The 25357-nt window shown below is 44.8% G+C and overlaps 1 protein-coding gene across 7 annotated transcripts in view; it reads right to left on the reverse strand.

Moving 5' to 3' along the window:
- Positions 1-25357, reverse strand: part of DIP2C (disco interacting protein 2 homolog C) — a 287798-nt gene that overhangs the window by 5765 nt on the left and 256676 nt on the right. For 4 of the 7 annotated variants that reach the window (XM_083704608.1, XM_083704610.1, XM_083704606.1 and 1 more), the window contains 4 exons: positions 21377-21547; positions 14475-14536; positions 4366-4423; positions 2282-2356 (listed from right to left, as the gene is read on the reverse strand). In XM_083704608.1, the coding sequence (XP_083560734.1) occupies positions 2282-2356; positions 4366-4423; positions 14475-14536; positions 21377-21547 (366 nt within the window). Of the gene's footprint in view, positions 1-2281; positions 2357-4365; positions 4424-14474; positions 14537-16248; positions 16279-21376; positions 21548-25357 lie in introns of all 7 variants that reach the window. The other 3 variants (XM_083704609.1, XM_083704605.1, XM_083704607.1) reach the window with 1 other exon arrangement.

Here is a 25357-nt window from a genome sequence, read left to right on the forward strand (position 1 = left end):
GGCAAAATATCAGTTAACCACCTTTATTATAATTTTCAAACTTTTCCACAGAGCAGAAAGCCAGTCAAACAACCAACTTTTTATGCTGTACAAAATAAGACAACTTACATACGAAATATATGCACTATTGCCCTTGCTGCCCCGCACATTCCTAACTCTTGGATCTGGTATAAACCTTTTGCTTGTACTCATGGTTAAAGGTATAAGCCTTCTTCTTTGTACTCATGCCACCCAAACCAGCCAACAGCAAAGATACACAGGTTGCTGAAGAGCGAGTGGCCTCCATAATGCATTCGCACAGAGGATCTAAATGGCATAATAACAATAACAATAATAATAATTTAATATTTATACCCCGGCCCATCTGGCTGGGTTTCCCCAGCCACTATGTGCGGCTTCCAACACAATATTAAAATACAGTAATGCATCAAACATTAAAAGCTTCCCTAAACAGGGCTGCCTTCAGATGTTGTCTAAAAGTCTGGTAGTTGTTGTTCTCTTTGACATCTGGTGGGAGGGCGTTCCACAGGGCGGGCGCCACTACCGAGAAGGCCCTCTGCCTGGTTCCCTGTAACCTGGTTTCTCGCAGTGAGGGAACCGCCAGAAGGTCCTCAGCGCTGGACCTCAGTGTCTGGGTAGAACGATGGGGATGGAGATACTCCTTCAGATATACGAGGCCGTTTAAATCTTTGCACAACTAGCATTCTCTAGAGCACTACATATGCCATTGGTTCAACCATGAAAACACAACTTAGGCAGAATCTATTAACTTGTGGCACTTTCCTGAAACACCCATTCACTATTGGTGATGGAAGCCAGAGTAAAAGCTGTTTCACAGATCAGGAATATGTAAGAGCTCCATCCCAAGGGCAGCTGAGATCACACAGGTGCTCCTTTCACTAGTCCCAGAGGCCCTGATGGAATTGCGGTGACGGTATGGGGAGTATTAATGAGATCTGGGGAAAGCACAGGAATCCACAACGCCAATGTTTAGTGGTAGAGATAATGGCTTGGGTCCAAAGGGCCATGTGGAGGAGAAAATCCAATAGTTTTCCATGAACTCTTGAGCAAGTGCTGATGGAAGACATCTCACAATGAAATACCTCAATGCATCAGAATCATAGAATTGTAGAGTGGGAAGAGATCACAAAGTTCAAGTCCAACCCCCTGAAAACAAGGAATCTTTCACCCAACATGGGGCTCAAACCCACAACCCTGAGATTAAGAGTCTCATGCTCTACCAACTGAGCCACTGGGGTTGCACTACAGTCCGAGAAACATGGGGAGCTGTAGCTGTATTCAGACTGAGTCAGCTGAACTTTCGTTAAATCACACTGATGGTTTCCACCGAAAATCGGTGGGACTTAAGGCGTGTTCAGCTAACTTAGTAAAGGTAAATGGACCCCTAACCATTAGGTCCAGTCGTGGCCGACTCTGGGGTTGCGGCGCTCATCTTGCTTTATTGGCCGAGGGAGCCAGCATACAGCTTCCGGGTCATGTGGCCAGCATGACTAAGCTGCTTCTGGCAAACCAGAGCAGCGCACGGAAACGCCATTTACCTTCCCGCCGGAGTGGTACCTATTTATCTACTTGCACTTTGACCTGCTTTCGAACTGCTAGGTTGGCAGGAGCTGGGACAGAGCAACAGGAGCTCACCCTGTCGCAGGGATTCGAACTGCCAACCTTCTGATTGGCAAGTCCTAGGCTCTGTGGTTTAACCCACAGCGCCACCCGCGTCCCTCAGCTAACTTAGTCTGCCATAAAAGGTCCTGGAAAAGCCTTTTTCTGGATGTGGGGTCCATTTTCTCACACAACACTCTTATGCTAGGTTGGAATGCTCCTTCCATGAGGTTTTCCACTAATAAAAGGATCCTAGCCAATTATATCTCAATGCAATCTTTAGTTTAAAGATATGAATGAAAATTTTGCTTTGCATTACTGAGACAAAGTGTGCAAAGACTAGCTCTGCAAGGTGGAAGTTTGGCCAGGTTTGTTTCAAACCTCTGAGATTATGCCTGAAATATGAGTAACTTGAGGAAGAAAATATGAATGAAGAAACTAGCAGACTTTTTTTATTAAAAAAAGAACCTAGAAATGGTACTCTCAGTTCTCAGCTGTGACAAAGCACAAAGTAGTTTAAACTTCCTGGAGCTGTGTGATGCATACCTGCCAGAGCGGGCCATTTGTCACATACTTATTAAAGGCGGCTGTTAGGGAAGGAAGGTAGCTTTTAATCAACTCATGCAGTTCAGTACCAACTGAGGCACAGCTTGTGACTCACCTCTCCAAGATGAGAATCTCCCAGGGGTCCCTTTGTTTCTGGATTAGCAATAATGATGCGAACTCCAGGGAGAATCTATTGAAAGACAAAATGAGTCATATCTGGTCGTGAGCCAGATGATGTACATATTGTTTTATGAACTTTTCTTCTTGTCTCCCGAAGGCTTTCGAGAAACTCCTAAAGAAGGCTTTGAATTCTGTGTTTTGCATGTTCAAGTGAGTGAGTGACATGCGGGGGGAGGGGGGGAGAGAGAACTAATCTTGTGGATGTATGATTACGAAACGTATTTTCATCATGTGGCACAAGTGATCCATCTTCCCTTTTTCTTTACACCCAAGACAATAATTGACAACAACAGTAGTGATGGGGACGCTCAGTGGTCTAGCACATGTTTTGCAAGCCATGGTTTCCAGGTTCAATCCTTGTTAGCTCCAAGAAGAGCTGGGGAAAACTCTGCAGTGAAATCTTGGAGACCCACTTCAAATTGGTGCAGCCTATTGTGAGCTACCAATGATCTGACCTTGTATAAGGAAGTAAGCTTCCTGCGCTCCTATGGTGAATCCTGTTTGCTTAGAGGCAAATCTGAAAACATGTATTATGGCTCTCAAGATCCTGCTTTGAGGATCAACAATGAAAACCCAGAGAAACATTTCACACTGATGGACAGAGCATACAGCTTGCTTACAGTCACTCATGAACAACAAACACCTGGAATCCAGCTGCTGTTCACAAAGTCAACTGCCAGTAGTGATTTGCACAATCCACAAATGCTTTTTGTAGATGCGCAGCCACTGGAAACACCAATCAAACTTAGTCCGATGTTTGCAAAGCATGATGCCACTCCAAATTTGGTGCCAATCAAGTTTTCCTAGCTTACGCTTTTCCAACGAATGTTCAGACTAAAATCCTTGTTCCTATGGGTCGCTAGGTTGATGTGGTCTATTATTTGCCAAAGGCAAATAGAGTTCTACATGAGTGTTGAAAAGTAGTATGTATTTAATTCTTTTAGAAACTTTAGATCCTGCCCTTAGGCACTCTAAAGGCCCCCCCCAAAGGAGGTCCAGCAGATCCACTGTTGCCTTAACATAGAATCATAGAATTGGAAGGGACTCTGAGGATCATGTTTGTCCAACCCCCTGCAGGGATTGAACCTGCAACCTTGGCATTATCAGCACCATGCTCTAACCAACTGAGCCATCCAGGTATATGTTCATTTCCCCCCTCTTCTGAGGCTCTCTCAAGCAGTTTTTGTAGATTTCTGAAACCACCACACATATCAACAGCCGCAGTAACCCCAAGACAAACCCAGCAACCAAAGACAATCATGGGATGGCCGTGGACACTGCTCAAGAAACTATGTCTTTCCCATACTGTCTCCAACTCCCTGGTCATCCACTACTCACTGAAAGAAACCCGTTGTCTCTCTCCAGCCCAGGAATATACTGCAAATATTACCTCATACTGCTGAAATATTAGATACACTTCATAAAATATGTAGTGCCAACATAATGGGAAAACTACAATTGTCACCAGAGGCCTGGTCATGGCGCTGACATCATATCACACCCAATGCAAGAGTATGGGGTGGAGAGATAGCACAATGCGGTAGCAGACGGCATGGTGGGGTGCCATCTGCCATGTGATCTTTGGTCGGTCATATTGCTCCTGCTTAATGGCAGGGGGAGGGGCAATGAGGGGAAAAGGCCAGTGCAGTGCAAACACATTGACAGAGACCATTTTCTGCTGGTACCATTGCACCACACCAACTTCCCTGCTGCATTGTCCCTCTCTCTCTCAGTAAGCAGTAACAGTGAGACCAACCAGAGGTCAGGTGAGAGGAGGCGCCCCACGGCTTGCTACTGGCACAACGTGAATTGCACAAATCCAGGCATCTGAGTGATGCCTAAAGGTGCATGCGCAGACATGGCCACAAAGGATCTCACATCTGGGCAAGTAGCTGCCACTTTTGATCTTTCTCTGGAACACTACTTTTATAGAGGCCCACACCCCAACATACACATGTACCTCAAAGTTAAAGCACTTATCAGCCTCTCTAAAATATTGAGAGTTGCAAAAACGTTTACCTTTCCCGATTCCATGAGGGGCAAGCTATGCGGGGATCCTCTTTCTACTAAACGCACTCTGAAAAGCAAAACACATAGGACAACTATGATGAGCGTACAAAAATTGCAGTACCACACATAAATGTCAGACGTACTGTTAAGTTCTCATGATCTTGCATTTCCCCTACTGCCAGTCTTCAGACCTGGTGCCTGATCTCTCAAAGCAAGGAAGGAGTAGAAGGCTTTTGAGATTTTTCCAAGGTGGAGCATGGTAGGGGTAGGGGTGGTTCCTTCACGGGTAGATTTTGACCCCACAATAAAAAATGCCACAGTGGGTAGGTCAGAGTGGAAAGGAATGCAATTGGGGAGGAAGGAGAAGGACTGGGTCTTTTCCTCACACGAGCCAGGCAAATATGGAGATGCTTATTTCTTTTGCCTGGACAGATGGCTAGTTTATGTGGAACTGGTTGTTTACCCTTTGCAACACAATCAGAGATGGAAAGCAGGACATTTCCCCTCAGTTTAAATTTACCAACTTATTATTTCACAGACAGAGAACCTATGTTTCATATACTGCAAGCCTCTTACAATCATGTCCTCTTACCCAGTCCTAGATTATGAAATTATTATTGGGTTTAAAGGATTTAAATGAATTTATGATTGCTTTTAATGGATTGTAATGAGTGAGTGTGTGTGTGTGTGTGTGTGTGTGTGTGTGGAACATGGAAAAGTGAAAGTGTGGGAGACATTCATATATACTTAAAAATACTTCTTTATTTTATTATTTTACAGTGGTACCTCGGGTTACAAACATTTCGGGTTACAGACTCCTCTAACGCGGAAGTAGTACCTCGGGTTAAGAACTTTACCTTAGGATGAGAATAGAAATCGCACGGCGGTGGTAGTGGGAGGCCCCATTAGCTAAAGTGGTACCTCAGGTTAAGAGCAGTTTCAGGTTAAGAACGGACCTCCGCAACGAATTAAGTTCTTAACCAGAGGTACCACTGTATTATTTCTATAGCTCAGCCTTCCTCCAGGAAGCTAAGGGCTGCATGAACTGCATGGGGTTATTTTCACTGTGGCTGAGGGGAGAGTCTAGCTCAGGACACCTTGGTTTAAAAACACAGCACTCTATTCACTAGACTATACTGAGCATGTCCAAAGCAGAACAGATGATTGCAAGAGGAAAGTTATAATATATTCTCCTTGGTATCTTCTACATCTTTAAAGGTGATTAAGAACATTTTACAATTTCTTATTTTTTAAAAAATATATATACAAGTACTGCTTGGTTTTAAACAAGCGCTGACGTTTCCAAAGTGACAATCATAGAGTACGGGATGTAAAGCTAAACCTTGTGATAAAATTCCTGCCCACAGAAGAAAGAGCCCATCCGAAGGTATTTTTTATTAGGTCTCTTAAACAACTCCTACTCAGGGTTTTACAAGGAAAGTTAATCATGTAGAGTACCGCATTACAGCTGTAAGAAAAACACAGCTAAAGGTGCAGTCAGCCAAGTCACAAACCCTTTCTCTTACAACATATATTTAAATTCCACTGCGCAATTGAGGATCCATGCTGTGATTTCATGAGATTTCTCAAACCAGCATCCCCTGCAAAAGCTGTTGCAGATGTCATTCCAATGGCAGATGAAGGGAAGTCCCTGGACTGAGAGAGCAATGGAAAGAACTGCTCTGCCAGCAGTTAGGAGGAGAATAGGTAGCGACAGCGGGTGCCATTGAGCTATTTGGTACATACTGGGGAGGACTGGTAGATGTGGGAAGAGAAGATGCAAGAGTTCTGACAGCAGGCAGGTTATGGGCTATGAATTATACAAAACAGACTGTGATAATCCAAGATGGAGGTGTACTCACAATAAAGGTAAAGGGACCCTTGACCATTAGGTCCAGTCATGACCAACTCTGGGGTTGCGGTGCTCATCTCGCTTTATTGGCCGAGGGAGCCGGCGTACAGCTTCTAGGTCATGTGGCCAGCATGACTAAGCCACTTCTGGAGAACCAGAGCAGCGCACGGAAACACCGTTTACCTTCCCGCCAGAGTGGTACCTATTTATCTACTTGCACTTTGATGTGCTTTCAAACTGCTAGGTTGGCAGGAGCAGGGACCGAGCAACAGGAGCTCACTCCGTCGCGGGGATTCAAACCGCTGACCTTCTGATTGGCAAGTCCTAGGCTCTGTGGTGGTTTAACCCACAGCGCCACCCGCGTCCCCGTACTCACAATAGGACAGGCTTAAAACCAACAAACACAGTAACCCCAAACTATCTCCTGAAAACCAAAGAGTCAAACTATTTTAATATCTGTGAACAATCACTGTTTTTTTTAGCAGAAGGGTTCCATTTATACCAACGTAAGTAATCCATTGTCTTGACTATGCTGTACAGAGAGGGAACTACTTGCAGCTAAGTCTTTAAAACTGTGTTAGGAGTTCCCCTTCCTCTTCCAAACCCCCAGTGCCTGAAGAACAAGGGAATTAAAGTGAGGTTATCAAATGAGTGATCATTCATTGCTGCAAGTTTTGATTCAGGGTGAGGAAGCTGGCAAGCCAATTACAACCATGTAATGCTTAATGCAACAAACATTAGAGCAGTCAATTTTCAATGCACTAGGAACTCCATTGATGGTTGCCAGATCCAGATCTCCCAGAAGGGGAGGCACCTCAACACCTTATAGCATAGCAACCTACAGAAGTGGATTTAACGGCGTGAGACTGGTTTGGTTGCACTGGGTGCAGAGATTCAAAGGTGTTGCAAGGGATGCTGCAACTGTGCTGTAGAATGGAAGGCAAGAGGCAGGGGGTGCTGAATTTTTAGACCCCAAAGTCTGCAATTGTAACCCACATAGGATCTGGGAGATATCAGACTTCTGCTGGCATCTTGTAGTGCTGTAAAATAGCATTATTGCTAATTCACACATACACACACAGGAAATGAATTATGGGCCAGTTCAAACCCTTCGGAGAACTGCGAATTCTGTACTTGTGGTGGGCAGTGCACACACACACACACACACACACACACACACACACACACACACATGCCCACGACATCTGAAACACAGAACATACATTCATGAGCCCAGCTCCTATAATTCTTCTGCTTCAAAACAGCAAGAGTGGGAGAACTACCAAAATATCAAGGTTTAACTTATGCATTCAGGTAACAAGAGGGGGAAAAACAAAGCCTGAAAATAAAGATGCATGTTTTAAATGATATATACTAGAATAGCCCATGGCATTGCTGTGGATTCTTCTGTTTGCCAACTGGATATTTCTTTCATGCCAACCAGAAGATGTTTAGATTGTGCATTGAGTGGGCCCAAGGAGGAAAACAATTCCAGAGCTCAGGTGCAAATCACCCCAGAACTCCTCTGTACATGCCCTTGTTGTTTGCATTTCTTAACCCAAGAATTCATGCACAGGGCAAAAGGCTATTTCTAAACCATGCAGGGCCAAACTACCAAGCAGAATTTGTAATCGAAGCTCATCAACATGGGCTTTTTTTTTTTTTAAGTGCCTCAATACTTGATTCATTTTAGTCTTTTTCTTATTTCCCCTGCTCCTCAAATCTCACTGTCCTATTTTCATACTGTCCTATTTTTACACACACATTTCCTTGGTTGATGTGCCATGTTCCTGAGCACTTTCTGAGGCTGTTCGAGCCTCCGCCCACATGCTTCTTATAATGCCATGGGCATGCCAAATGATACAGATGGGGAAAAGAGCAGGCAAGTCTGAAATGTGATTCATGCACCCCCTGCTGTAAAAGGTCGCATGGATCATATCCGGTAATTACTGAGAGGAATAGACTCCGTAAGAGTGCTTCTCCAACTCCCAAACCAATCCTGCCCACCACACTCTCTTTGGAGAGAGAAGCATGTAGATAGTTTCTAGATTCACTCAGGTCCGAAGCAGCAACCCATTCTTCAAAGGGACCATCTTTCAAACTGACCAAAAGCTTAAAAGATCACTGATTTTTGTACCTTGTCTCATGCCTCATCGAAATCAGCCAGGAGCGCAGCTATTGCAATAAGGTAAATGGGAGGTTCATCCCCGTTCCCTTTCAAACACCGATGTAGGGGAGAGTGGAGATTAATCCTTCCCATGGATTCTCCCTTGCAAATAAGTTCCCATTTCTTGTGTTACCCCAGCCAGACACCACAGGGTGGGGTGGGAGGGGGAATGGTGGGGAAAGGATTTACATGGGGAGGATTATAATGCATGGAAAGGGTTAAGCACCCCACTTTTGATCCTCCCTTGCAAATCCCCCCCCCATACTCATATTAATTGCTACACGCATGGTTAAAAAGGATAACCTCCTGCGGGGGCTGAACTGACCCCCACCCCCTTCTAAAATTACTGTTAACTAGATGGGCACACTTGCAGGAATGGCATCACCTAGCTTGTAACACGAGCTGGCCAGTTCATTACAATATTCAGCTGCATTGTGAAGAGCGTATCTGCTTTTATTTGCTCAGATACAATATGATATGCTATCTTTATTGTCATTGTCCCATACAGAACAAAGATGAATAACAAGATGGCGCACCTGTACCTACCTTCAGGGATGGGGAACCTATGGCCCCTCCAGAGGTTGGTGGACTACAACTCTCATCATCACCAACCAGGCTGGGGCTGATGGGAGTTGGCAGTTGTAATGGTTCTAGGGGTTGCTCGTGCGTAAACCGGTGCAACACCTGGCTGGGTTGCCTGAGTGAACCTTTTCTGTCTGGACAGCCACTCACCCGTGGCTGTCTCAATCGCTGGCAGAATCCGTCAGTGGGTGTTTCTTGAACTTCTTCCAGCAAAGAAGCTCTTTGACGCCTAGTCTCCTCCTACTCTCCCTGCGCAGAAGCCTTCTGCGCAAGGAGGGTGTAGGCAGCGGAGGACCCTTACTCTCCCCGTTGGTCCCTGGCAAAGAGTCCATCTGCCCCCCTTCTCCACTGGTGCTACACTGATTCTCTTCCCCAGAAGATGGGCTGCCTCTCCCCATCCCGGGACGCTCTCTGGGACCCCTCCGGAGCCCGCTCTCTCCCTCCGGCCCTGATGGCAGTTCCCTGACAGCAGTCTTTCACTTAGAAGGTCACAGATGTTGGTCCCTTGGCCTACTGTACTTCCTCTATGTGTTGTATGCTGCAATGGCAATGTCCTAGATGCCAAGGAATTTCCCCATGGCACTGAAGTTGCTAGTAAGGATATCAGTTGCCCTGGGAACTCCTCCTTGCCTGGGACTTAAGGTGCCACTGTTGTTGCCAGGTAAGCTGGAAGAGAAGAACTTATTTACAGGGATATATTTTGACTCTGTAGTGCTCTCTCATTGGAAGAGCATCCAGGGCCCAAATTTCAGATCCAGGGTTGAGGCGAAAAGCGAGCTGTCTCCCAAGTTTTGGGGCAGCTTTGTTAGCTGAATTCTGTTCCAAATTGAACCAGGGAGATTCACTGATTAAAAGACACACTTAAATGCTGTGTTATCACCACATAAAGCAAAAATGTAAGGAGAACCCGCATGAGTAAACCAAACAGCAGACACTCATATGCCTCTAGGAAATACAGCATGAAGACAACGTAACTTCCCAATTTGTCACCAGAATCTGACATTCAGAGGTACCCTCACTTTGCAGCAAGGTTTCCAGGCAAAAATGTGCACATCAGCTTCCCACAGTCTCCTGCATTTGGAAGCAATCTAGTTCTTCTGACTGATTTCTTCCAACTAACAAAATTATTACTGAATGGCCACCCATGTGTAAATTCTACAAGAATGTATTCAAATTGCCTAAGTCACTGCTCACATACAGCAGCTGGTATAATCTGTATATAGTCTCTGCACTGCTGGGGCCCCACACCTTGGCACTCAAAGGACAGGGGCACCCTCAGACGCATATCTGCCAAGAACCCTTGCCCCTCTCAATTTTTAAAAGCTGAGTTTGTTGTTTGGTTGAAGGCATTGCGTATTTTTTTTAGGTTGCCCACATTTTTGTCTGTATTTCATTTTTACATGTGTGTGTTTGTGTCTGTGTGTATTAGTGTCCTGCCTGGTTTGAAGTCAGTTACATGCATAGGAAATACTCATTTAAACAGCCGTTATTTCCTTGATAAAGAATGCTTCTCTTATTATTCTGCAGCCACTGAAAGAGATGCAGCATTCCGAGTTGTCTTTTCTGGGAGTCACAGGCCTCTTTCACTACCAACAGCGTATCTCTACTTTCCTTCATTTTCTTGGGATTAAGGAGGAGGGGGGAAAGGGGGAATCAGCATAGTCCTCCTGCCCGACTAACCTACTGAGCAGTTCACTGCCTTCCAAGACCACAGCTCTGAGTAGCTTGCTGAATATTTAATACTCTCTCCAGCATCGCCTAATGCATTTTGCCGAATTCAGCACATGGGAGACACGTAATTTAAAATCCAATAAAAGCGTTAACTGGCTCAACGTTCTGGGGAAGAGCAAAGTAATGCACTACTAACCTGAACATGCCACATAGCAAGTTGCAAACTGTGCCCTCGGCCTGGAAGAGAGATCAGTAGCCCCGGGGGGGGGGGAGGGGGCTGAAGAGAAATTTTCTACTACAGTGTTCTGAAAAGAAACATGTGTCCCAAGTTCTCCATTCCCTGCCTACAATGGAGCACAAAGTTTATATTCTCAACCACTGTGATTCAGATTCACTTTCTAGTGTTGGTCCAAGACATGTGGCTGCCTGAGGCCAAGGACAAGGCTACACCCTCCCCAACTCGTCTTCAAAAACCGGTGGCACTAGCAGCTGAGTGTTACTTCAAGACTGGTCCTCCATTGTACCTGAGGGCAGCAGGCTAGTTTAGGAGACACACCTGTCATGCCGTTGTCTGGCATGAGAGAGAAATTATTGCTGAAATTTATTGTCAAAAGTACACTCACAAGTTAGGGAAAGGCGTGCCCATCAGTTCTATGTCTCTCAAATACCCCCAGGTGTACAGTGGTACCTCGGTTTAAGTACTTAATTCATTCCGGAGGTCCGTTCTTAACCTGAAACTGTTCTTAACCTGAAGAACCACTTTAGCTAATGGGGCCTCCTGCTGCTGGAGCACGATTTCTGTTCTCATCCTGAAGCAAAGTTCTTAACCTGAGATACTATTTCTGGGTTAGCAGAGTCTGTAACCTAAAGCGTATGTAACCTGAAGCGTATGTAACCCAAGGTACCACTGTACACCTGATGAGGCAGTTGCCACAACAGGTCCCTGACCTATGCTTCTCCCCTATCTGAGCTGTGTGCGAGCAGGCAAAGACTCCACCTGCATGTCACCTTCTGCACCTCCCACTTCAGTCCTCTTCTGGTCCTGGGAGACAGTGGAGCAGGAGAGGTGGGGGCAGGAAGAGGAGGGAATCCTTGACCCTCCACCAGTCTGATCTCTCTCTCCCCCTCCTCTTGCACCTGTTTTCCCCTCTCCAATCCTGCAGCTTCTCCTGGCTCTGACTTTTGTCTTCTGGCTGCAACAGGTTCTCTCAGTTCGCTGATCCCTTCTTGCAAGTCAGTCTCCAGCCCCACCCCGCCCCACCCCCAGTGCCCACTCCTCAATATCCAGCCAGCCTCTAACAGCAGCCCAACTTTATGCCAACTTATCAGACAGAAATGGGACGCGGGTGGCGCCGTTGGTTACACCACAGAGCCTAGGGCTTGCCGATCAGAAGGTCGGCAGTTTGAATCCCCGCAATGGGGTGAGCTCCTGTTGCTCGGTCCCTGCTCCTGCCCACCTAGCAATTCGAAAGCACAAAGTACAAGTAGGTAAATAGGTACTGCTCCGGCGGGAAGGTAAACGGTGTTTCTGTGCGCTGCTCTGGTTCGCCAGAAGCAGCTTAGTCATGCTGGCCACATGACCCGGAAGCTGTACGCCGGCTCCCTCGGCCAATAAAGCGAGATGAGCGCCGCAACCCCAGAGTCGGCCACGACTGGACCTAATGGTCAGGGGTCCCTTTACCTTTACCTATCAGACAGAAATAGCAGAGGCATAAAAGGACCACGAAGGGAAAACTGCCCATTTCTCAAAAGGGAGCAATCAGCTGGCTACAAGGCACTGAAGCAGCACTCTTTGCAAAAGAACAGGAGAGGTGGCTTCAACTGGGAATCCTTTCATGCTGAAAAAGGAGGGACAGAGGGCTTGCCTTCTTTCCGGGGCTTGCCTTTCTGTATGTTAGGTCTCCTTCCACCCTCCAAAGATGGCAATGCACAAGAAAGCCTATATTGCTCCTGGAGGCCGTGTGATTGCTAAATTCTCTCAGTCGCTTGTGTGTGTGTGGGGTACTCTTTGAAAGTTTCTCTAAGCAAACAAATGCTGAACTGCTCCTTTAGTGTGTGTGTGTTTTGGGGTTTTTTTTGTACCACTAGAACCGAGAAATAATTAACATGCTTGCTGAAACACTTATCTAAGCAAACACATATAATTATCCCCAGCTATCGTGGCACAGCTTAATCATAACTGCAGTTGCACAAGTAGACACTCCGTGGTGGTGGGTCGCAAAGCAAACCCAATTCCCACATCGAAATTTATTAATGCCTGCCCCGCCCCACATTTCAGCTTCCAAACAGCACCAAGCACTTTGTATGATGTTTTTGCTCCTGAAAGCAAAGTGGATCAAAGTACTGGGGGGGGGGGGAGAGGAGACACACACACACACACACACACACACACACAGAATCCCTCAGTAAAAGAGAGGCAATAATAGACCATTCTCTCAAGCTGACATCTCTCACCATCCGTGAGAAGAAAATTATAATTCACAGAATGTAATGGCAGCATTGCTTCACATCTTCTTTCATGACAGTTTTCACAAACTTTGGGGAAGAATGAAGTAAACATCTTAAATAAAAGATGCTGCAATTCTAAAGCCAACGCCTAATGAATTCATTCAGGGTCAAGTGCCATGTATTAAGCTACTATCATGAGAGTCAATACTCTCGTTAACTACCACTTACTTAAATTGGATGCATTCTTAGACATTCAACATGTCTTTCCTAGGCACTAGCTGGCTTGATTTTACAATGAACCGGATCAGAAGAGTTTGAGAGGCTTTGGATAAGCAAAAGTACACTGGGTTAAGAACTGGGTTGCTAGGTGTTATGTACTGAAGTTATTACCCTTGGCCAGCAGGGGGATACTGTAGATAGTTATGCAAATAAGGGATTGAAAGTGACGTTCAGTGATTGGATAGTTTTAGAAAATGGTTACAGTTACGTTGTACTGGAGCTCTATATAAGCAGGCTGACTGAACCCTTCGGTTCAGTTCTGTTCCAGCTTACAAATAAAGAGCTGCTTTGGAGAAATTGCTGCGTCGTCTGATATGTTCACCCACAACTTAACACAAAGGAGCCTTAAAATGAAATAAACGTTAAGACTCTGCAGTGTTAACTTACAAACTTTTGGTACAAGCAACGGTCGTCCCTGTCCCCCCCCCCCATTTGTTGAGCATAATCCTTCACATCTGCCCTTGAGGTGGCACTTTTTGTGTTCTCAAAAGCACATTTTATACCTCATATAAAATATGCAACAAAATCCCCCCCCAACTTGTGGTAAGGGATCATACCCCACCCATCTGAAAAAGAACCAGCCTGCTTCACACTTTCTGCAAAAGCAACTCTTGCTTGCTTAGGTCTTTGAGGGAGCTTCTGTAACAACCTCCCTTGAAGTTGAGCAGATTGCTGAAACCAAGCAAATATAGGACCTACCTTGCTGAACTCTCTACTGAGAGACAGAACGCTTCTCTTTCTCTGGCCTTAGAGGAGAAGTCAAATCTCTCTCTCTCTCTCTCTCTCTCTCTCTCTCTCTCTCTCTCTCTCTCTGTGAGATGGGTTTGATTACTAGTGTTACAATGCATGCAACCACTGGCTTTATAAGGTGACATTTGACTTTTGAATTAATATTGAGATTCCCAATGTGACAAGTGTCACCTTAAGTGTTGCATCTGGTCAGCTAAGATAAAACTGTGAAAAACAGGTAAAATAATAGTGGTTTAAGTGCCTTTTTTAAAAAACAACAACTGCTATCTCTGACAAGAAACTTACTTGTATCCCCTGCCCCTCAAAAAACAGTATATTGATTTTCCAGCTACGGACATTGCATTAAAAAATAAATAAATGTCATCATACCTGTCATGTCTGAGGGCCCTCATGTCCACATACACAGTGGTTGGATCTGGCCCTGATGTCCCCTGCAAAAGAAAACCTTTTAGTTAGCACTCTGCGTGGAACAGATGTTGTGCATTTTACTTACAATTAAAGTTTTGTTTTTTTTTAAAAAAAGAAAAGCCTTTATTAAAATGATAAAAAGCACTGAATATGTTACAATCAGTGACAGGGGAGTATGAACCATACCTTGCTGGCCATACTCTTTTTAACCTGTTGGCTGCAAATGCAAGTTTCCGGTTGCCTGTGTTACTGAAAACCAGTGTCAATATAAACAAGTGAAACTTGCACACGTACTATGAGTTTAGCAAAATAGTATGGAAGGCAGAATCAGCTGGAGACGCAGAGCTGGTAATGGCAGAAGCAAGCGGTCAAGTGGGAAGTATGGATTTGTTGACACACTCACACATGCAAAGAGTGTCTTTTTAAAAAAACCTGGTGGTATTAAAGAGTAATCTGAAGCACTGGTTCTGCTCACGAAGTTGACTTCCACCGACCTCGTCCTCACCTGCCCTTTAACCCCACAATATTCCTTAAGCTCCCAAGGTCTGGGTTTTGCTGTTGCTTCTTTTGTCCCTTAGCATCTGCTTAACATGTGACTGCTGCTGAACAGGAAGCTAGGAGCACATGGACCAACCAAGTACAAAATACTGCAGTCGGTGGTAGATTTGTTTGGATTAGAAATCAGAAGATTTCAGAACCAGCTTCCGGGTGCATTGCCACATCATCAGCCCCTGCAAAGCTTTCTGTGCCAACAAACAAATGCCACTTTGTATGTTTATTATGGATGGTTTAAGTGTACAAGGCATGCCTAAAAAAGGATGCAAACACATGTGCTTGCAGAAAGGGTCTATTGCAAAGGTACACAAGCCCAGGAAGCTGTGATTGGTCCCTTGTTAAGTGCATGCTGGCAAACCTGAGTTTGCATCCACATAGAGGCCTTTAGCTTCTTCAGAAAAGCGGCAACCATTGCTTTTCCAGCATATTGGGGGCACATACAAAACGGGAGGGACACAGACTGGCTCACTGCCAGGGTGAAAGAGGAAACACAACATTCCTTCCCGGAAGTTTATACTACTTCCTCCTTTTTCCTTTGACAGATCTAATACCAAAGAGACATCTGAACAAGTAACATTCATTGAAAACACCGATCAGCATCCCACCACCAAGACAGCAGGAGAGAGTTACAGGAGAGGCAACATGCACACTAAGTCACTCCAGCTTGTTATAAAGCCAACACAAGACACAAGTCCTATCTAGCCGGCAGAAGAGGGTATAGTTTTCAATGTGCTGATATATATACTCAGCAGTGTAACAGACTAGTGCCGAGCGGAGAACCTCATTTCAAGCATCATTAATGGAGGGGTCAGGGGAGGGGAGGGGAAGAGTAGATCCATAAATAGTACCTTAGGAAATGTTTTCATAATTGACCAGAACCAGTTTGCAAAAAAATCAATCCAGGCAGTTAGAATGCTAAAAGCGCAAACCGGGTTTTTGTTTCTGCTTTAAACATTCAAGCACGTTGCTGAAACGGCAACGACCAACTTTTGACAAAGACTACGATGTCCAGATCAAAAGGGTAAGCTGCTCCCCTTTCCGGTCCCACACAAATGCCAGCGCCAAAGGGTTTTGACAATGTGCACCCCGACACAACAAAAATCTCCAGACTCCCATCTAGTCTGCCCCACTGTTAGGAGTGGATAGGTGGATATTTTAGGGAACACCAAAAATCCCCTACCTGCTCGGCCAGTTTCCCCAGCCTGTGTGGCTACAGCAGCAGGAACGGGAGGGATATGGGGAGGAGGAGAGACAGTAACACATGGAAAAATAATAAAAAAGAGGGGTTGGGGGATGGAAGTCGGGAGGAAAATAAAAAGGGAGGATAATGCAAAAAGCAGGGAGTAAAATAAAAGGAAAAAACCATGTCAAATACAGGAATCTTACAAATTAAACCATTATACTGCTTAAAGGTTTGAAACGAAAAAGAAAATGAGGTGTCAACATTTTAGTACAGCGAACAGAAGAGACAGTAATAGACTTGCTAACCTTTGACAAACAGAGTTAAGCCATTTAAGAGACAGCATAGACAACATTGTTAGTGAACAGCGTGTCCTGAGAATTCATTCTACCTTTCAAGCAAAAACACAAGGAACAGACTACAGCCTTTCTCGGCGTTCCCCACAGAGAGAAGCAGAAGAACACTTCTTTTCTGAATTACAATGAGAAAGGCACACTTCGCTTTTTACATCTGAAAAGCTTGGAGGTGTGTAATACGTTACCCAACTTAAGAGGACCACAGGTCCCTGGCCCAGTTTCTGTATGAGTCACTATATACTGAACCTGCTTTTTTTCAAGTTATTCTGTGGTGCGAGAATTGAATGATGCAGCTGCCCTTGGTATAGATGCGAATTATCTGTTTTCAGCGAACGTGGATTTGGAAAGTCAGGACAGTGAATCATACAGAGATGGAATGAGCAGCCTCTTTTATGTGGGTGAGCGATTTGGGCTCACATGCGCCTTTCATTTTTAAATGTTAAATGCATTTCTCATTGTACACCAGTAGTTCTCTCATCACTTGCTTTGCTGTGCCCTCCGACACAATGCTTGGAAATTATTGTCTGAGCTAGTTTAAGAACTATATTAGCTGCCGTAGGTTTCCCTCTATTTTTGTAAAATAATAATAAATGGTAGTAATAATAATAGGGAAAAAAGGCAGAGGCAACAGCTTGTTCTCCTGGGGCGTTAAGCAATGCCCTGCTGCTCTGAACTATTCAGCTATGACAAACGAACATATACTTACTATTCCTCTCACCCATAAAAGTTCAATCTGCTCACAGGAATGAATAAATTAGAAGCTTCTTCTATAGGCTCTTACCAGAGGAGAAATGCTAAACTATAGAAAGACTATGTAACATGAGGCTCTTCTGTATTTGATGTCAAGAATGTGGTATTTTAAAGAAACTAAACATGCACCAGATATTCTGGATTATTGACCTCAACATCATAGGTTAGGAAGTCATGGTGAAACCTCTCAACTTGGTGTCAAGTAATGTCACAACTGTCCAACCCAAGGGAAATAAAGGGGTGTGGCTGGGTCCCAGTGGCAAAAGTCATTTTAGAAGTTGGGATTGGCCTGCTAACAATCTCTTTGTTTTCATTGTGGTCCAATGACAAAATTAATTGATAACCAGGGCCATACGTCTTTTCACTGGCATTAACAAGGACCTACCGTGATAAGTAGCTATATGGGCATTGTGGCCTTGCTCTTAATTATGCATTACACCCATGTTGCGACTGTAAGTCCCCAGACTGAAGGTGTGGGCTTTACATAACTGAATTATTTTATGAGACTCTCCCCTAAATACTTGAAGTGGTACAGCTCACACACAAGGTTGTCAGGATGATGGTAACTGGGCTGTTCCAGACACTCTCTCTCTCTCTCTCTCCACTCAAAGACTCTACCTCTATCATCTGCGACATTATTCACCCAAACTCCGCAAATGAAAGTGCAGCAACACATCCTCACTTTATATTACTTCTACCAGAGCACACCAGCTGATCTTATTCTCTCACCCGCTCCCCTCTGGGGAAAAGGAGCTTCAGACTACAGACTTGAACGCCTCCCCCTCAAAGCAGTCATTTGCTTGCAGATAGCAAACTGGAAAGCAGTTCACAAGGGGCGACACAGAAAGCAGAGACGGTAACACAAAGCTCTGGGACTTAGCATTGTTCCAAGGGATTCAATTCTGTCCTCTGAGCAACACTGATAACTGCCTAGCCCCACATTTCCTCTTCTCGTTGTCTCTTTCATGGGCACAGTGCCATGTTAAAAATGCAGGATTTTCCATAAATGGGCATATTCTGTTTCCAAGAAGCAAGGCTGCTATATAAAATTCATTTTAATAAGCAGGTTCTGCATTTACAGGCTGTGCTTCCTTAGTGCAGAAAACTGGGGGTTACACATATGAATGATGTTGTAGCATATGAAATTACCTTATACACGGAAGACCACTGGTTCACGTGGCTCATTATTTTCTTTTCTGCTGAGTACAGTCCCTTCACGATCTCAGTCAAGAGGCCTGTCCCATCCATGCCAACAGAAATCCTTCCATTCCACCCTTCCCAGCCTGGTATGGTCCACATGTCATCGGACTCCAGTTCCCATCAGCCCCAGCCAGAATGGCCCAAGGTCAGGGATGCTGGGGGCTGTAGTCCAAAACACATAGAGGACACCAGGCTGTGGAAGGCTGCTTTCACTGGGGAATGCAAGAGTGGAAATGAGACCTTATGTGTGTTGCACGGTATGTGTTCCTGAAGCTACATTGATGCATAGTGGTTCTATGCTCAAGTGCATCTAGCTCTGGAACAATCACTGTAACCCACAACTGTGCTCCCATCCAGTTTTTGTGATCTATCTATCACCCTGAGTGATCCATCAATACTGCTTGTTGAAAGAGGCGAGTGGAATGGGACAGTTCTGGCTGATGGTATGTTCTCACTGCAACAGCTTGAGGAAGTTCTCCGCAATGCTTAGGGCACCTTGCTGCAACACAACAGCTGCTCCCTCCAACAATTTATTATTTCCACAGTGAGCTGCGGAGTTCAATATTGTTTGCCACAGTGATGTCGCTGGTGGCAGGAGGGATGATTGTGAGGTTGTCTCCATAGCAAAAACCCTTCAACTTGCAGGAATATATATGAAATGCTACCTAGCTAAAGATACCAGTTCGTTCGCTCATCACTGTTTCTCAGAGAAAGGAATTGTTGTAACTCCAGCATTCAGATATAAACCTAGAAACACCCAGTTATAGCCAGAAATATCTAATTCTGTGGGTGTACATCTGAAGAGCACAGTTAGAACAATGCCTCTCCTCTATGACAAACAGAAATACAGCCTAATGTTCCCAGAATGAAGAAGCTGACATTTCTTGGAGAGAGTCATTAGTATAAAAGCAAAGATTTTTAATAATAATAGCAAAAATAAATAAATCACACTATTAAAAGCAGGACTGCATATCGTTGATTCAGTTTTTGCTCTTCATGCATTCCATGGAGGGCAAAACGCAATGTCTGATGTGTATTCTGCAATGGCAAAGCTGGGGTCATGACTGAACCACACGCTCCCTCTGAACAATTTCCCTCTTGAGCTGGAGCTTTAAGGTGGAGGTGAAAATTTCCACCCATTAACAAAATCCCAACCTATAGAACTAACGTGTAGGAACAGACGCACCTATGAACCTGAAATAAATGGTAGTATGCAAATAAAGCAAAATGGGAGGAGGGGAGGTATCAGAAAATGGCGGCGGTGGCAGCCACTGCCATTTGACTCCACTGCCACCCAATGAATGTTTTAATTGTAACTGATGAGACCTTATCACATTTTCTTTAAGAATAATCCTTCGTGTTCAGCATCAAGCTGAAGCCTGCTTATCTGTTCTTGTTTCTGTCATTCATCCCCATGTCATATTATAATACAATAGCTTAAAAAATTAATAATATTGCTTTATTAGATCAGACACCAGTGTCTGGTTTTATGGAAGAGGCAGCATGCGTTTATGTACAGTGGTACCTCGGGTTAAGTACTTAATTCGTTCCGGAGGTCCATTCTTAACCTGAAACTGTTCTTAACCTGAAGCACCACTTTAGCTAACGGGACCTCCTATTGCCGCTGCGCCTCCAGAACATGATTTCTGTTCTCATCCTGAAGCAAAGTTCTTAACCCGAGGTACTATTTCTGGGTTAGTGGAGTCTGTAACCTGAAGCGTATGTAACCTGAAGCATATGTAACCCGAGGTACCACTGTATATGTGTGGAAGCCATATTGTATGAATACTTTAGCTTCCTCACTAGTTCTAGTGAGGGAAAACTGAGGTACCAAAACAGTATTTCTTGAGTTGGTCATGAGAACAACTGTACTCAAGTGGCAAAACAACTGAGCTGAGTAAACAAGGACCTGGATTCTGCCAGCAGAAACCAATGTGATAAATCCCACTAGAACCACGGAACTGCCCCCTCTCTCTTCCCCCCATTCCCCCCCAATCTGCTTGAGCGGAGGATGGGGGAACCCCCAGAGCAGTGTGGGTCAAAGGGAATTAGCTTCATCTGGCAAACTGAAATGCTTGAACAGACAGAATGATTATAATAGCACCACACTGTCTTCCTGCCTAAAAAGCCATTGGTTTCCAATCTCACCTCCATCATGAGCTAATGAGGTGGCCATAAGCAAGCTGGAATCACATCTACAATCTGGAAATAAATACATAGACCTACCTAGCTAGGTTGTAATAGCGATAACCGTGATTATGTGTGCAATGGGCTTTGAATGCCCCAAAGCACTATATAAATGCTTATTGTTGTTGTTGTTTTCTTTCTGCCAATTTCTACCTGGAGAATCAATACAGATGTTTCTTCTACCTTCAACACAAGCCACAATAGCAAGCATTATTTTAAGATGAGTAGTCCATGCTATGTGCATGAGACTCATGCTCCTGTCAAATTACTGTTCTACACAAAGGAAGATATAGATATTTAGACCCTCAAGCACTTGGCAGGACAGCTACAGCAACCTTAACAAGGCTGACTTTCATATGTTACAAATGTAACAACTACAATACAAACTTTTGCTGCATTGCTTTTTTAAGTTCGGGGCAGAATAAATGCTATAAATGGGATGTGAAGGCTTTATGGAAAATGCTCAGTAAAAATAATAATACAGAAAAACTACACTTCTTGCATTATGAAAGAGGAACATTTAAGCATGGCATGCATTGGTTAACCAAGCCGTATTGTGTGGAACATCGCCATGTCCTTACTTCAAAAGGGTTGCTTCTAAGATTGCTGTCAGGAAAGGAGAGAGAGATTCTTACCTGCAGACATATAGCCAGGTTGACTCTGCAGCCAAATGATGTGCTGACAGCCCTGGGGTGGAGGCCCAGATCTTTGAAAAGCTTTGAAAAGGACTGCGTCAGAGCTATCCGAGGCCGTTCTTCTGCCACAACCACACACGTCCGCACTCTTGAGAGGTCCAGTCCCCTTGCCTGGAAAAGAGGTACAGAGTTCAAGTTATCCTATGGGAGCTGTTGGCATTTAGTCAGGTTCATTTCTGAACCAAGTGCGCTTTGAGCAGGAAGAGAAGTGTCCTCAGGCAGGGTGAAAAGTCGCCATCCACTCCTTTTCTTAAAAACTAAAGGGGTTGGGTGGGAGGAGTTTGGAGGAGGAGTTTGGATTTGATATCCTGCTTTATCACTACCCGAAGGAGTCTCAAAGCGGCTAACATTCTCCTTTCCCTTCCTCCCCCACAACAAACACTCTGTGAGGTGAGTGGGGCTGAGAGACTTCAAAGAGATATGACTAGCCCAAGGTCACCCAGCAGCTGCATGTGGAGGAGTTGGGAATCGAACTCGGTTCACCAGATTACGAGTCTGCCACTCTTAACCACTACACCACACTGGGAGTTCTGGAACAGTTAATTTAAAACTCAGAATTGGAAGAGGGAGAGAAACAGAAGCAGAGCAAAGTCTGTGTTGTGGAACAGCCTTGTTTTGGGATAAGGGGAGCAACAGCAACAACACACATAAACTTGCCATTTTTTTTCATTTCCTTAAGCTATTCCCTTTGCCATTTCCTTAAGCCAAGTACGTGACTTAAATTGTGAGCTTTTTAGGGACAGGTGGAGACTGCTCAAACTGCTGTAACCTACCTTGCACCCGTAGTGCAGGTTGTGTAACAGCTATAGTGTAACCTTTTGCTCGTCACATTCCATACAGTCGCCTAGAAAAGTGGGATACAAATCTATTAAAAGGTTCAAGGTCTGCTTAGGGACCACTGAATACAATGGGACTTACTTAAGGCTGTTTAAAGCTGATTGAAGCAGAACACTAGCTGTCTGTAAGTCTGGGAATATTTGTTTTATTTGGATACTTTTATTGGCCTTGTTCTGATGCAGCACTATGGCTTTGTGTTGTGTGATGTGATCTTGCAACTGTATGCTCCCCTTCCTCCTTCAGCGTGGCCAAGGGACTGGAAGCATTTGTTGCTGCTCTTAACTAACCACTGTTTATTGTTGCATCTACTGCGGTTAGTATAAACCAGGGATGGGAAACCTGGAACCTTCCTGTGGTTGCTGAACTACAGCTCCCATCTCACCCACGACCACTGGCTATGCTGACTGTAGATTATAGGACTTGAGAGTCCAGCAGTCCCTGGAGGGTAACAGGTTTCCCAACCCTAGTCAAAACTATGATTTTCTTAAACAAACCACCTTCAAACCATGGTTTACGAAGCTGGCTTGTTTCAGGAAACCGTAGTTAAAATTAACCACACTTTAGGATTTGGACACCACAGTAAACTGTGTTTAACTGAAAACAGAGAGGTGAGGGAATGCAGAACCTCAAACTCCTGTAATGGTAAATAATCATAGTTCAGACTCATATCTAAATGAGGCCATTCTGGAAATTTGGATGCAACATAATCTAGAGTAGTTTATCGGCCAATAACAGATGCTAAATTAAAATTAATACAAGGATGTAAAGATAGGGCATTAAAGCATTTCCCCCAAGGGTTTGCTTGTATCCTAAAATACGTATTTTATTTAAAAGAAATATGAAAATGCTTGGTCCAATAAGCCTTAAGTGGCTTCTATATGGCTCTCACATGGTCTCCCATTCAGGCAGCTTAGAAAAACTGGACTGAATAACTACAACAGAACTGTATCTGACCATTCTCTGGGTTGTCTCTTGGAAGCCACCTCCCTACAGAACCTCATTTCTTGACTAATTTCACAATTTTGTGGATCTGTTCCCCTCCATGGGCAACACCTGTTGGAAAGTAGAAATTTCTGGGCTGCACTCTGTATCTTCCTGCTTTTTGAATAGATTGTTCCTTTTTGCACATACAGTGGTGCCCCGCAAGACGAACGCCTCGCAAGACGAAAAACCCGCTAGACGAAAGGGTTTTCTGTTTTGGAGGCGCTTTGCAAAACGAATTTCCCTATGGGCTTGCTTCGCTAGCGTGGGGAGCAAAGCCTTCCCCCCCCTCCGGCCTTCAGAAGAGGTCCAGGAAGGCCGGCGGGGGCCGAAAGGCTTTGCTCCCCACCGCCAGCATTTTAAAAGCAGTCCGGGATAGCAGGGAAGCGCTTCCCGCTATCCCGGATGGCTTTTGAAGGCAGGCGGGGGGGGGAGCAAAGACTTTTGCCCCCCGCCCGCCTTCTGAAGAGGTCCTGGACCTCTTCTGAAGGCGGGCAAGGGGCAAAAGTCTTTGTCCCTCCTGCCTGCCTTCCCGGGGGCTTTTAAATTGCCCCGGGACAGCTGTCCCGGGGCGATTTAAAAGCCGCCGGACGGCTTTTGAAGGCAGGCGGGGGGGAGCAAAGACTTTTGCCCCCCCATGCCTGCCTTCCCGGGAGAGCGGAGAAACGCAGCGCTGCGTTTCTCCGCTCTCCCGGGAAGGCAGGCAGGGGGGACAAAGACTTTTGCCCCCCCGGCCTTCAGAAGAGGTCCAGGACCTCTTCTGAAGGTGGGCAGGGGGCAAAAGTCTTTGTCCCCCCTGCCTGCCTTCCCGGGGGCTTTTAAATCGCCCCGGGACAGCGGAGAATTCCTCCGCTGTCCCGGGGCGATTTTAAAATGCTGGCGGGCGGCAGCGCTGCCGCCCGCCAGCATTTTAAGATTGCCCCGGACAGCGGAGAAGTCCTCCGCTGTCCCGGGGTTTTTAAAATGCTGGGGGATGGCAGCGAAGGCTTCGCTGCCGCCTGCCAGCATTTTAAGATCGCCCCGGGACAGCGGAAAAGTCTCCGCTGTCCTGGGAAGGCAGGCGGGGGGGAAACAAAGACTTTCGCCCCCCGCCGGCCTTCAGAAGAGGTCGGGGGACAGACTGTCCCCGGACCTGGTCTGAAGGCGGTTTCCATAGGAACGCATTAATTGATTTTTAATGCATTCCTATGGGAAACCGTGCTTCGCAAGACGAAAAACTCGCAAGACGAAAAGACTTGCAGAACGAATTAATTTCGTCTTGCGAGGCACCACTGTAATCAGTTCTAAAGGATGCCAAAAACAGGTCTCAGAAATTAAGAGCGACGACTGTGGTTTAAAGGATACTGCAAAACATTCATTGAATCAATCATTGCTGCTAATATCTTAAGAGTTCATTTATTTGCTGAGCTTTTACCCTTGTTTTCCCACTCCCCCACAAAATTTTTTCAAATCAGTTTAAAACCTTTAAAAAACCCCAAATAATACAAATAAAGCAGTTAACAATTCAAGAAAATGATCAGACAACATCTGAGCAAATCACCAAAATAACAAATATAGAATCAGAGAATCCCCCGTTTTCACCTAATGGCAAAAACTACTTAATGAGAAGGAAGGAGAGTCTTTCAAGGCAGGGAGATCCACAATCTGGGTGCTTCCACAGAAAAAAGTGCCTCTAAGATGACCATTACTCAGCTTTGGAACATATTTTTAAAAGAAAAACCCGACTAGCTTTTCAGATACATTTAAGTGGAATAACTTTCTAAAGAAATGCCTGAAGTAACTGATATTATAGTTTGAAGTCTTGGTTATTCTGTTATATTTTACTCCAAGAAGAGCCATTTATCCTATATAGAACCCAATAAGGCTGACATGTATGTGCAAAATATTTTTTTTCTAATGTGATCCAATTGAGATCCCAAGGTGAAATTTTGCAGGTAGCTCTTAGAAATATTACATAACAAATACATTTTTTAGGGAAATTTCTAATCACATAATTTTTTATTTTTTTTACATTTTTCAATTTTGTAACTTAAATTTAAAATTTAACATAAATCCATCATGTGACATATATTAAAGCCCATGAAGCTCAGAAGAGATTGGTGT

The sequence above is a fragment of the Podarcis gaigeae genome (assembly GCF_964106915.1).
Source record: "Podarcis gaigeae genome assembly, chromosome: 12".
NCBI classification, from domain to species: domain Eukaryota; kingdom Metazoa; phylum Chordata; class Lepidosauria; order Squamata; family Lacertidae; genus Podarcis; species Podarcis gaigeae.